General features: G+C 41.3%; 1 protein-coding gene across 1 annotated transcript in view; it reads right to left on the bottom strand.

Annotated features, from left to right (window-relative positions):
- The window catches only part of GFAP (glial fibrillary acidic protein), a 49,973-nt gene that overhangs the window by 6,666 nt on the left and 28,417 nt on the right, over positions 1 to 14,890 (bottom strand). The window contains exons 5-7 of the mRNA XM_078645137.1: positions 8,344 to 8,469; positions 6,564 to 6,784; positions 5,960 to 6,003 (exon numbers count right to left, since the gene is read on the bottom strand). Of these exons, the coding sequence (XP_078501263.1) occupies positions 5,960 to 6,003; positions 6,564 to 6,784; positions 8,344 to 8,469 (391 nt within the window). The remainder of the gene's footprint in view (positions 1 to 5,959; positions 6,004 to 6,563; positions 6,785 to 8,343; positions 8,470 to 14,890) is intronic.

The raw sequence follows: 14,890 nt of genomic DNA, 5'->3' as shown, positions 1-14,890 counted from the left end.
ATCTTTTCGCGCTTAAGAGTTCAACTTTACGTTTTGGAATTTATACATTATATCCTTTTATATAAACAAACACTCATCAATTCTCTCTGCGTGTTAAGTCCTGAAGCTCTAATCTGGATGCGTTGTGTTTAAGAAGAAAACTTGCCGCCTCACTTCGAGTATTGTTAACCCTCTCACTATAAACAAATCATACATATTTGTTCCACTTTAGTCATTAGCGCCTGTAAACAAACATTCGCTCTACAAGTTGTCAGCATACCACGTATAGCCCATCTTAGTCCAAAAATCTGTGCGTACCTGCTTATATGAACATCTTATGCTCCTTGCAGAGCAACAAACATCGAGTTATCTCGCCCGTTGTGCGTTCTCAAGTGCTCAACTTGATTTAAACAAACCATGCTCCACCCGCATTGCGCGTGAAGCAACTCCCAGTACTCTTAGCGTCCCTTTCATGACTACAATACCCATATTGCATCTATTGTCCGTCTTTAGGAATATTCAAAATATACACCAAATGTCACAATTTTCCTCGTTATGTGTATCCATTCGTTCCAGTTGCCTCCGTCATATACTGCCGTTATGTGCCCGTTGTTTGAGATACGTGGAATCACTCGTTCAAAAATATTGCGTGCAGACCACCATACTCACTTTTCAAATTTATAATGCCCTACGCTGGTATTGCACCCGAAGATTCGGTAAGACTAAAAGAATATTTTTGAACGAGTGCTTCACGCACAATGCGGGTGGAGCATGGTTTGTTTAAATCAAGTTGAGCACTTGAGAACGCACAACGGGCGAGATAACTCGATGTTTGTTGCTCTGCAAGGAGCATAAGATGTTCATATAAGCAGGTACGCACAGATTTTTGGACTAAGATGGGCTATACGTGGTATGCTGACAACTTGTAGAGCGAATGTTTGTTTACAGGCGCTAATGACTAAAGTGGAACAAATATGTATGATTTGTTTATAGTGAGAGGGTTAACAATACTCGAAGTGAGGCGGCAAGTTTTCTTCTTAAACACAACGCATCCAGATTAGAGCTTCAGGACTTAACACGCAGAGAGAATTGATGAGTGTTTGTTTATATAAAAGGATATAATGTATAAATTCCAAAACGTAAAGTTGAACTCTTAAGCGCGAAAAGATACTTTGCATTTTAATGAAATGACGAACACTAGATAAAAAATTGGGTCATTTTTAAACCATTTTTAAACTAAGTTTACTATTAGTCTTTATGTAAAATGTCACATGTGCAATGTCAAATTGAAATGTAAATATTTTCAGTTAGAACAGAAAACATATTGATCTAATGTATGTTACTGTTGACTTTCAGTTACCCCTGACGAAGGGCTTGTTTAAGCCCGAAATGCATTGGGTTGAAATAAAATGATGCTGCCTTAAAGCCATTGGTTGTATTGGACCCTATTTACAAGGAGGCCTGGATCGGCACATGTAAATACGTGAAGTTTCTTAAATACAATTTGATCGAACCGTGGAAAAACTAATGATGAAAATGAAAATATGGTAAAATTATCGTAAAAAGAATGACAAAAATGGAGAATGATAAAAAAAAAAAAAAAAAAAAAAAAAGGATAAATATTGGCTGGATTTGATATCCAAAAACGCGCAGTGCGTCTGGGAGTGGAGCGTCCACCCGGCGCTCCCCATAGGTTTGTACTTTAAAATTGTGCATTTCGGGGCATGGCACTACCTAGTTCTGCACGCGAACTGATTAAAATGTTTAAAGACTAGCAATGATTAAAAGGATGAACGCGGTGTGCAGACCACCATACTCACTTTTCAAATTTATAATGCCCTACGCTGGTATTGCACCCGAAGATTCGGTAAGACTAAAAGAATATTTTTGAACGAGTGATTCCACGTATCTCAAACAACGGGCACATAACGGCAGTATATGACGGAGGCAACTGGAACGAATGGATACACATAACGAGGAAAATTGTGACATTTGGTGTATATTTTGAATATTCCTAAAGACGGACAATAGATGCAATATGGGTATTGTAGTCATGAAAGGGACGCTAAGAGTACTGGGAGTTGCTTCACGCGCAATGCGGGTGGAGCATGGTTTGTTTAAATCAAGTTGAGCACTTGAGAACGCACAACGGGCGAGATAACTCGATGTTTGTTGCTCTGCAAGGAGCATAAGATGTTCATATAAGCAGGTACGCACAGATTTTTGGACTAAGATGGGCTATACGTGGTATGCTGACAACTTGTAGAGCGAATGTTTGTTTACAGGCGCTAATGACTAAAGTGGAACAAATATGTATGATTTGTTTATAGTGAGAGGGTTAACAATACTCGAAGTGAGGCGGCAAGTTTTCTTCTTAAACACAACGCATCCAGATTAGAGCTTCAGGACTTAACACGCAGAGAGAATTGATGAGTGTTTGTTTATATAAAAGGATATAATGTATAAATTCCAAAACGTAAAGTTGAACTCTTAAGCGCGAAAAGATACTTTGCATTTTAATGAAATGACGAACACTAGATAAAAAATTGGGTCATTTTTAAACCATTTTTAAACTAAGTTTACTATTAGTCTTTATGTAAAATGTCACATGTGCAATGTCAAATTGAAATGTAAATATTTTCAGTTAGAACAGAAAACATATTGATCTAATGTATGTTACTGTTGACTTTCAGTTACCCCTGACGAAGGGCTTGTTTAAGCCCGAAATGCATTGGGTTGAAATAAAATGATGCTGCCTTAAAGCCATTGGTTGTATTGGACCCTATTTACAAGGAGGCCTGGATCGGCACATGTAAATACGTGAAGTTTCTTAAATACAATTTGATCGAACCGTGGAAAAACTAATGATGAAAATGAAAATATGGTAAAATTATCGTAAAAAGAATGACAAAAATGGAGAATGATAAAAAAAAAAAAAAAAAGGATAAATATTGGCTGGATTTGATATCCAAAAACGCGCAGTGCGTCTGGGAGTGGAGCGTCCACCCGGCGCTCCCCATAGGTTTGTACTTTAAAATTGTGCATTTCGGGGCATGGCACTACCTAGTTCTGCACGCGAACTGATTAAAATGTTTAAAGACTAGCAATGATTAAAAGGATGAACGCGGTGTGCAGACCACCATACTCACTTTTACAATGTAGGGCAACATATTGTTTGCCCCCCTTCCCTGCATCAAAGCCACCTGTAACTCCTGCACCGTTGCTCTACCGGCCAATAGTCGCGTCTCACAGACATCCGCGTCCGCAAACCATCTGGCTGCCGGTTGCAGCTGCGACGCGTAATAATATAAGTCAAAGCGAGGGGCCTCAGGACAGGGTTAATACATTAATCGATTGAGCTTCTGAATGGCCCAGACACGTGCTGTCCTTCACACTTATCGCCACAAAAGTATCTAAGTACTCGACTGGATCCAGCACGTGGGGTGCCCTCCTTTGGTGTCGGGCTGCTAATTCATCAGTCGTATCTCGTCAAATAAATCCATAAGTATTTTCAAAGTCAAACATCCGCAACTTGGGAATCAAAATCTCCTCATTAGGTACCTAATGAGGAGATTTTTATGGATCCAGTCGAGTACTTAGATACTTTGCATAAGATCTTCATTTTGTCCCAGCTCTAGATATATGCACCAGTCTACCGTGAGCCACCAGACATTCACACACCATGTACTCATATGTCCAGTTATCTGCCCTATGTTACCACTACAAACTACACTCGCCTAACTGTAAATAACTGAAATATTGATTTCAGAGAATGACCTTTCAAGTCCATTTCTTTGCCCTAAATATCATTACAAACCCAACACAGCCTGCAAAATTACTATTGCTTTTGCTGTCATGCTCAGTTTAATCACTCGTGCCTGCTTTGTCCATTTAGTTTATTTATTCTAGTCATCTTTTCAGAAAGCTGGATCCATGCATTCACTGACTTTGTTTTTGGTATGAAATGCTCATGTTTTGTACTAGGCCTCCCTTCAAATCTCATTTAATAACAACCTGTTTTAAACACCCCTGCTCATGAAAAGTACTATTACTGTACTCATCGTAACCTGGAATGGACATGTCTCTTTCTTCTTCCCACCTTCTTTTTGGCAGGCTGCTCATAATCACATCTCTTCTCACAGGACAGTTAGTGCAGGCCACGCCAAAACGTTTCCCCATCTTTTAATAATTCATTGTCCATCTGAACCAAAACTTGAGACAGTTTCCCAAGCAAGGCACTGTCAAGCATTTGCATGTCAATAAAGTAACATCCTTTTTCCAGTCTGGCTTTATCTTTACTATAAACCTCAAACACTTCTTACATTTTCCCTGAAACCTATCCACACTGGTTGACCACATGGTCATCAAAAGAATTAGATACCTTTTAGATAATCCTTCTGTTTTGATATCTCTACAGTCTCTGTTCACGAACATTGGCACTATTACCGATTGACATTGAAACAAAACAGCTTGATGCAGATCCTTACAGTACCCGCCAAATTACTCAATCATTTGAGAGTAAGAGCCCTTCTGCTGGAGCGACTTTCTTACCCTGATCATGAACCTGCACCCACCCATGGTCTTACCAGCTTTATTACACGGCTTCTATGCAGAATGGTTCAACATTTGACTGAAACCCAATGAGACCGCTAACCATTGCTCGTCTTTTTCTTTAACATCTGGTTGCTAATCAAGATGATCAATCACAGTTGTGCTGCATGCAATCACCTGGTATGGTCATTCGAAAGAACATTGTGTTACTCACCTGTTTAGAGATATGGAGGTATACCTTTCCTTTTAATTGTTGGTACTTAATCATTTGTTAAATGAGTCAGCATTTTCCCAATCCTCTTCTAAAGATAATGCTCCTTTACTCAATCTCATGGTGCCAACCAGCCGTTGCAAAAGGAATACACTCTATGATCTACAGTTCAGTATGGTGAAAAAAGTTCCTTTTGCTAGCCCTCGAAAATGAAGACGTATACAAAAAATGATGGACGGAATGCTTGAATTCATCTTAGCCACTGGTAATTATTGGGGATGCATCCCAGTCCATCATTATTTTGTACCTCATGGTACTTTAGTTTGGAGCCAGCCATATGAAAATCAGTCTTCTTCAGACCCTTCCCCAATGAGAACAGTCCACCTCAAACTGCCAGGTAAGGTCTTCCCTGAATCTGAACACAAGCAACCTAGGACCACTTTCGCCTGATTAGAGCACATCAGCCTGGTATAGTTTGGTACCAGTTACACAGTGTGAACAGGATCCATTTCTGGCCATACCCGTCCCACTTACGGCGACAACTGACGTATACAAAAAGTGATGGATAGAATGCTTGACTCATTCTCAACACTGGTAATTACACAGGACCACATCCCAAGCCATTAATTTTCACCCACCACGCCACCTCCGTTTGTACCCAGCCATATGCAAATCAGTCTTGACCATGCTCCAAAGGGAACAGTACAGCCCGAAGTGCCGGGCCAGGTCCTTCCTGAACTGGAACACAAGCAACTTATGACCGGTTTTACCCTCATTAGGGGTCATCATCCAGGTGGACACAGGATCCATGTCTGTCTTAGGGGACAAGCGATACCGGTCTGATGAGCCCTAATAAAGGCAAATCTAGTCCTGGGATGCTTGTGTTCCGCTTCAGGGAGGACCCAGCCTGGCATTTGGGCTGGACTGTTCCCACTGGAGCACGGTCAAAACAAATTTGCATATGGCTGAATCCAAACTGAGGTGGCATGATGGGAAAGAAGCAATGGATTGGGGTGTTGTCCCGAGTTAGTGCCAGTGACTGAGATTAATTCAAACATTCCATTTAGCACCTTGTTTTTGATGCCGTCGAAAATTAAGCGGAAGCAATAAAAAAGGTACCGTGCTTTTTGCCCTATCGCTGAATTCATCACCAAACCTAGGCTCATAAGACCTTATTTCTAATTGCTTTCCCCACATTCCCACATGTGGTGTCCTCACCTCGAAGCTGCATGTTGGAGAAAGTTTGCACAGGAACAGTGATCCTGGAGAAAGGGGGAAAAGAAAGGTACATTTCAAAACTTACTTAGGTGGATGGCATGACCCAGACATAGCTTTAAATATTTAACTATCTGCTATGTATATTTACCACACACACACACACCACTAACCATGCATCTCTACAAACTAAATCAGACTCCGGTCTGTGAGGGAAACATCAGAATTGTTTTGTAATGTAGGTCTCCCACAGACTTTTGAAAAGTATTACAATGCCATATGAAAGGTACTAAACAAATGATAAACAATATAATATCTCAAGAAAGGCTTCTAGGACAGATACAATGCCATGCCTACAATAAGATGCATAGCTTCCTTTCATTGTATACCTATCTCACTGAGTGCTGGTTGAAAACCACAATAGAACACATAGACATCACAAACATTACCAGGAGGTCCCTGTAATCTTATACACCCATAACCTTGCCATGTCCAGCCACCTTTCCTCTGCAGTAGGCTGAACTACAAGATGCTGAATATGTGCATGGTTGAAAGCAAGATCAGGGTAAAAGTGGATGTAAAGAACTATAGATATTTGCAGACGCACCTACTCTCCTCTCCTTCCAGGAGTTTACGATAAGTGGCGATTTCGATGTCCAGAGCCAGCTTTACATTCAAGAGATCTTGATACTCCTGCACGTGCCGTGTCATCTGATCTTTAAGGCTTCGTATATCATCCTCAAGGTGGTTCACTGTGTCCTGGTAATTGGAGGACTCAGCAGCAAAGCGATCTTCCATCTCCCGCATCTGCCTCTCCATCGACTCATTCTTTGACAAAGGAGAAGTATCATTAACTACAGTAACGGTCATGTGTCGTTCGATCATTAGCAAATCACTCCTTCACTTTTTCTCAAACAACTTTGTTCACCTTGACCAATATCCCTAACCACTCTTCTCTTTGCCAAGCCCTTCACCACTGTTTCATTTACTGATGTCCACCACACCATATTAATCAACAATCATTAACAACATACAATTAACCAACCACTTCCTACTTTTTCTTTAACCAAAGCATCATACCAATCTGTCTTCCAGTATACCCACCACATTGACCAAGAACCCTAATTACTGATTGCTTAATAAAGCCTTTTAACCGACTCCCACCGGACACGAATTGACCAAAAATACTTAATAGCCTTCCTTAAACGATCCCTTTATTCACTTTTTGACCATCACTGCATACCAGTGTTTCTACAACTACCCAATGCATCTGTATCTATCTTCAACTAACACATTGTCACTACTCTTTCACTTCCCAAGTCCCCAATCATGTTTCTTCAACTAATCCTCCCATCATCTTTCCATCAACCACATTTCCACTACTACCCTTGTACTGACAGCACCCCTCGCCACTCTTCCCTACCATCAGTCATTCTCACTGCTCTTAAAAAAAACCAAGACTTCTCTGCCATTATCTCACTAACCAGCCCTCCCCTATCACTCTTCCATGACCAACCTTAACTTCACTGCCAGCCTCTATTTGACTTCTCAACTAGTCTTCACTATCTAGTCTGACAACATGTAGAATGGTCAGAGACAGAGATTCCTTTTATACTGGTTCATTCTGACATTCATTACTATAGATGGCTCTTTGATTTCCAACTAACTAATTTCATTTTTTGGTTGATTGAGACTTCATTTCTGGAAATTAGTGTCTAATGCAGTTGTGCTGTTAAAAGCCTAAAAACCCTAACAATTCCCTGTAATTCATCATTCTGTTTTGAATTATCCAAATATTTCACTGGGACCATGCTCAGCTATATTATCTGCAAGTATGTGTCAACAGTTATCTACCATGAGATAGATGTGAGTTGACCTGTAAGAAAAAAAGGAGATAACCTATCTTGATAGTGCTTGATGCAAATCTCTAGGAGGGAGTCAAAGTCAGTCTCTCGTTGAAGTGTTGGTTTGACTTTATTATTGAATTTGTTTTTATGAAAATGCAGACAGAAGTAGGAATACACTCATTGCTAGTTGTCCAGGTTTAGTGAAGAGGATTCACAACCCTATCACTACCCTCCCCTATAGAGTTAAATCCTATATTTTCTCATCACTTAGAGGAAAAAGGTCCTCTGATCCTGTGCTAAATTATATCCTTTCTACTCTTGGTTAAGGTTTTCTTTTATTCCTTTCTTCTAACCCAACTAGTGTTTGTCATAATGTTATTAAAATGCATATACCTCACATTGGGGCAGATATATGAAATACTAAGCAAATCTAATCATGTACAAGATAACACAACCTACTAGACCGGAAAGAGTTCTACTTGATAAGAATTGAAAAGATAGTACTGAATGCAACCCACCACCCACCAGAGTGCCACCTACCGTTCCTCGAAGTGATTCCATTTCACTGTTGAGGCTCTGGAGCTGACGCCGGTACTCGTTGGCTTCTTGCTTAGCCTGACGTAATGCTTCATTGTTACGCGCTGCTGCATCGGTCATCTCAGCAAACTAGAAAACAGGACTGCAGTCATTATACCATAGCATGGTATGGAAATGTAAAGGTGAAAAGACAGGAAAGTAGAGGATAAAGAAAGATGGCTTAAAGAAGATGAGAGCAAGAGATGAGAAAAAGAGGAGCGAAGAGAGTACGAGTGATAGAAGGAGTGAGGGACGAAAGAGAGAAGCAAACAGAATGGAAAGAGAGAAAAGTAGGAAAGAGATGGATGTGGAGGGTAGGGTAAAAATAAAGATAATGGTGAAGGAAAAAGGAGTACTTGAAGTAAGTGGGAGTCAAAGTGAAGAAAACGTGAGAAAAAAGATGTGAAAAAAAGATGAAAGGATGACACTGGAGCAAGAGTAATCAAGGGCAAAGAGAGGAGAGAAGAAACACAGATGGGAGAGAAAGAGAGACATAGAAGACAAAACAAACAAGTTGAAGAGAGGTAAAAGTACTGGTGGACGTAACTGACGTAATTTGATGTGGTGTAATTTAGCAAAATCATGCAAATAGTCCAACTCAGCATTTAGCACTATATTCTTAGCACAAAAGGCATCCCTGCTTCCAAAATGTACCAGAGAAGCATTTACGCTAAGATATTAGCACTGAATGCAATGGAACACAAATAGCAGAAGCCAGTAGCCACTCACACTCGCTAAGTTTGTTGTTACTGTGCTAATGCATTAGAATTGTTGTCTCAAATTACTCATAATTGGTTGAATGGCCATAATTGGGTAATATTTGTTAATTTTGCCTCAAAAGATTAACGTGAAATTATCCAAATTACTCCAGTGTCATAATTTGTTTTACCAGACCTAGTAAAAAGAGAGCAATGGCATGATTTGAACATGACATGAAGAGCCTGGCAGTCACCTCCGAAGAGTCACCAGCCCTTGGCACATATTATTTATTTGCTCTAGCCTGACGGTGTGTACTTCTGCCGGAAAATGAACTAGGCCTGTGGGTGAGAATTGTAGATTTGGCACATGAGGGACACTTGGGATGCAGCATTACCAAATCCAAAGTGAGAGCAACTTACTGGTTCCCTGGTCTGGATAGTCTTGTGGAAGAGAAGGTCAAGGAATGCGTCATGTGTTCTATGAGTGACAAAAGTAGGCACATAAGGAAAGCACCTTTGTCCCCAGTAACGGTTCCTACCAAGCCATGGGACAAACGTGGACTAGATGAAGGGGGTCCTCTTAAGTTTTTCTGCGTGGGCTGGGAAGTTTATCATTTTATTGGTGGACTATTATTTGCATTGGATTGTGGTGAAAGCGGTTAATCACATCACTACACAGGACATGATTGACTTCCTATCTGATACTTTTATGTTAGAAGGAATACCCAGTTCCATTGTGAATGATTACGGTGGCCAGTTTACCTCACAAAGAATGAAAGATCATTTATTGAAATTGTCTATTGTACACCTCAAAACTGCCGTGCATTGTCCAAAGGCTAATGGACTAGTGGAAAGGGTAAACCAAATGTTAAAGGAGTGTATTCAATTGGCACAGGTAGCAGGGGTTCCTGTCGATAGCGCTGTAAAGAAGTTGTTATGGTCTTATCACACTGTCGCTAATTGTGTTACAGGGGTCTCTCTTTTTTATGCTTAAACTTAACTTCCTGGTGCTAAATTGTTCCCCAGTTGGATGGGAGGAGGAGAAACTAGATGGGTTCACCAAGAGTCTGTGGAGGAATGTGTCAGGAATCAACAAAACGTGTGTAAAAAGAATATGACAGTATACATGGTGTGGTTGGTGGCAAATGGAAAGTGAGTGACTGGGTTGTGGTCAGAACACCAAATACCATTAAAGGTGGAGTCACCAAGTTTTCCAAACCAGTGAGGGTAACTAAGGTCAGTACTAATGTGGTGATGCTTGAAGACGGAAGTGTGTGGAGCATGAACAGCATTTCCAAGTGTGGTAGTTCTTCCATAGAGAGGATTTCTAATACTAGTGAATCTTCTCCTACCAGTCAGGACAAGTTTATGAGGAGCCATACATTCCATCTACACTACCTACCTGGGTGGCACCGAGAATATGTTTTCAAGTAGTCCTTCAGGGGAAGGAGAAGTGTTGTAATGGCTTGATATGTGCAACATATGCTTTTCTGGTATTTTTTACTTTTGTATTCATACAATGAATAATCACATAACTGCTTCATATTTATCTGTGTAGTTTTGCCCTTTTGGTCTGCCCCTTCCTATTCCTCGTTCCCTTTAACCTTGTTCCCTTTAACCGTGGTACGCTCTGTGCAGGAATGTCGGCACAGAACGACTGTTTAGTCAGGTACTGCGACTTGGGGTTGTGTAAGGTTGGACATTAAAAATCCACTTGTAATCTCTTTATGGTTATGCTTCGTTAACTTCACATCAGCCTAAAATAGAGCCATAACACCACGACATATGGTGACTAAAATTAAAGAAAGCAAAAACGAAAAGCGTGGTCTTTCAGAAACAATCAAAACATTATCATCCAATCATTACCAGCCTGCAATAAAACAGAGAGACTCCCGAACACACAATCAAATACATTAATTTGGGAATATCATTCAGCAGATGTTGGAACTTCGCAAAGCCAAGAAATGCCTCCAAAGGCCAAGGTATGAATCTGCCAGTGAAGCCCTGCGGGCCAGGGGAATCTTTCCAACTGTGACCCTAGAACTTAAATGGACAGCCATTCTGCTGTGTACGCCTATACAGCTTTGGCAAAACTTGCAAACCCAAAACATGCCAGTAAGGCGTAGGTGAACAGCAAGATCTTACATTAAATTGAATTGGAGCAGAGGCAACTATATAAGGTAGAAAAAGCAGAGGAAAAGTGGGCAGTAGAAAAAGCAGAGGAGAAGTGGGCAGTGGAAAAAGGAGAGGAACTTAGAGTGAAAGAAAAAAGACGGCAAGTAAGAGACGGAAAAGGATAAGTGAGGGATGAAGAGAATGGGCAGATGAAAAAAGCCAGAAGAAGATGATAGAGTACAAGAGAGGGCAGAAGAAGAGAGGGAGCGGCAAGAAATGAGAAAAGAGAATGGGTAAGAGTCTGAGAAGAACGAGGGGGAAGATGGATGACAAAAAACTGAAGGGCAAAAAAGCAAAAATAAAAGGAGGAGGAAGAAGAAGGAAAATGAGAGTCTGCGAGACAAAATCAGAGCGAGGAAGCCCAGGTTAACACCAGAACCTGGGCTGTGATGGGAATTCACAAGGACATATTATCAAGCCCATTATCTTCGCTTTAGCAGCAGTTTCCTGCCGCTAAAGCAGCGATAATTTTATCGCCATTCTTGATAATATGCCCCAGGATCCCCCCCACAAGCGACCTGACCAGCTATCCATATTGTGTATATGTATGAATGAGGGAGCGACTGAACGGAGATATGCTGGAGATAGAAAATAGGATTTAAAAAAAAGTGGCAACAGGTTGAGCAACATTCCCTTTCTCATTGGACCTCCGAGTATGCGCCCCCCCCTCCTTGTCTAGCTCTCTCCACATAGTCATGTCCACTGGTGGAGGTAGGCAAAGGAGCTGTCGCCATAAACAGTCCTATGAATAGGGCTCTTTCATATCCCATAACAGATCTCAAGGTATTGCTGGCAAGCCGCAGCTCTTGGGCAACCAAAAGAAACACTTCGATGGTACCAGCACAGCATGGAGTCTCGCCTTAGGTGGATCCTATCCTCCAACACCTCGTTCCTGCGCGGGACACATACAAGAACTCAATGCGACATTCTTGACACAAACTGAGGCTTAGTGCTTGGAATCCCAGCGGAGCCAAGCTGAAGGATGCACATTTTTACAGGCATCATCCTTTGCGTCATCCAGAGGTTGATTATTGTTAATGCTCGTTACTTGTGTCTATGCATCAGAAGTAGGCATGGTTCCTCGTCACCTTCACCCCTGAGATGTGGATGAACGCAAACGGTATCTTCAGGTGACGTGAATGTTGCTGCGAGCATAGGACCATCTTAATGCCCCTCTCACACCTACCCATGGCCATGCTTTGGGGTGTATCTGTTTGGGGGCAATAACCACTAACATGACTAGCAACTGCACAATTCATTAGGTTTGCCTTTAACTGGGAAGCGGCACTAGCACAGGCAGTGTGTGAAAGAGTCCAACCAATGAATTCTAGCACTGTTTTCAGGCCAGAGTTTAAAAAGCAACCTCCGCATTGTGAACACTTCAATAATGGCTGAACTGTATAAACTGAGTTCTGACATGACCACAGGCTTTGTCTGAACAAGAAAAGCGGGACTATCAAACCCAGTGGGCAAGAGAGTCCGAACAGAGTTCTGTAGAGCAGTCTACAAAAAGGAATCACATATAAATATTAGAAGCCAAAAGCTAGCCTTGCCCTGAAGAAGCAACAAAATATATTAAGACTGTTGCGAAACACTTGCTGGCGTAGAATGCATCTTGCATGGAAGATTAATATATTTGTAATGGAACCAAAAAATGAATTAGAGAACTACTAAATGTTACAAATGTTGGACCTACCTGTCTGTAACTAACTCCTTGGTACTTACCAAGGATAATCAGTGGATGTTTTAACCTCCTACAGGACGCTGAAGCCCCCTGGCCTGTTGCAAGAGCCTACATAAATGTTGAATTGTAATGACAGGTAACTCACCCACCAATTCCCAAAGATAGATCTGGGCTGAATAAGAGAAGTTCCTTTCAATGACAAAATTACCAACTGTGATTGGAACCCTAATATATAATTGTTCCTTGTGTTGCGTAGGCAGAGATTCATATCATACACCTCCATTGAAGTGTTACATTCACCTTGTTGATGTCAAAAGGTGTGCATTGAGTCAGCTAGGCAGAAACTAGGGGCCAGATTTACTTAGAAGTCACACAACGCAGCAATGCAACTTTCTACACTGTGTGGCAGTGAGAAAAAAGGAATGCATCATATCTACTAAGATACAACACATTCTTGCTCTCTCCATGTGCTGGCAAACTGAGTGCAGCCTAGCGCCCACTCAGGCACCCTTGAGCCATGGTGCAAGGGTGCCTGAATTACAGGCAGCATTGTTTTTTTGCAGGAAGGAGCATTTTCCTCATTCCATGTGTGCTGCAGAATGCAGCACATGTACGAAACAGCAAATAACAAGGGGATATAAAGAAATGTGTCCTTTTTACGCTTCTCTTGGGATGGCATTCCTGGGTTTACTAGTCTTAGTAAATCTGGGAATGAGCTAAAAACCATGGGTGAATGCAAAGGAACACCCACACTCTACACATGGAATGCCTTCCCAACACAGAGTAACTCATGGTAGCGACTTGCACTGCTTTGTGTCACTCCAGATTTACTAAACCATGCACAACCCCACAAGGTGACTTTGCATTGCTTAGTAAATTTGACTTAAGGGCCTGTATTGCCTTGCATGATGCAAAGGTGACACAAACCCTTAGTAATTCTGGGCCCTGAAATCCAAAGGCTACATCTGTTTGACTACGTCACCATTGCAATGGGTGGCAAAAAGGGACATTACGGAAGAAAAGGGGTGGATAGAGGATTCAAATGTGACAATAGAGGGAAAGCGAGGAAAGTGAGATAAGATGGACTGAGAGGCAGAGAAGGGGGAAAGCGAAGAACAAGTGGTTAGAAAGATGCAATAGGGAAGAAGAGGGAGGGAGGAGAAAAGAATAGAGGCTGATATTAAGAAGAAAAAATAGGCCAAGAAAGAGCAGGAGAGTGGAGGAAAGTAGGGAAAAGAGGACAGTAAGAAAATGAAAAAGAGAATGAATGAGAAGTGGTTGATGACTAGTAAGGAAAGTGACACAAAACAGATTAAGAAGCGAAAATGAAAGAAAAGAGTAAAGACATTGTGACAGATAAAGGTGCATCAGAGTCTAAGAGGGAGGAACAATGACAAGAAAGGATGAGAAAAAATATAAGAAAGAAACAAAGAGGAGAGAGCAATAGACAAATTAACAGGGTGTTGGAAAATTAAAAAGGAGGAAAAGTGGTGAATGAATATCAATAACAATAGATGGGAGAAAGGAGAGAGTCAGAGCGAAGAACAGAAGAAAGAGCAAGAAACAGTGGCCAATGGAATTTTGGCTAAGAGAAGGAGTACTTGGAGGTTAAAGGGGAAGAGAGGAAAAATAAATATGGTATGGGAATTAGGAAAGAAGAAAGGAGGTGTATAGAGACAAGGGAGCAAAGTAAAGGAGGCAGTATTCAACTAAGCGAAGGCCGGGGTAGCAGCAGCTACCCTTGGCTTTCCCTCTGTTACCCTTGGCATTCCGCTTGCTACCTCTGATCTCTGGTCAATAATGCAGTGCCAGAAACAGAAAGTAAACATAGAGTAAAGCAGTTTGTGTATCTTTCATTCCTTGCCCTTTTCTGTCTCACAGCAGCAAGCTTGAGCTAGGAGTTAAGTTGGGTCAGGTGTGATATCATAGGGGGTCAAAGAGCGATGTTATTTCT

The sequence above is a fragment of the Lissotriton helveticus genome, chromosome 5_1 (assembly GCF_964261635.1).
Source record: "Lissotriton helveticus chromosome 5_1, aLisHel1.1, whole genome shotgun sequence".
In the NCBI taxonomy this organism is placed as follows: domain Eukaryota; kingdom Metazoa; phylum Chordata; class Amphibia; order Caudata; family Salamandridae; genus Lissotriton; species Lissotriton helveticus.
The sequence above is the reverse complement of the archived record's forward strand: the minus strand, read 5'-3'. Positions and strand labels throughout refer to the sequence as shown.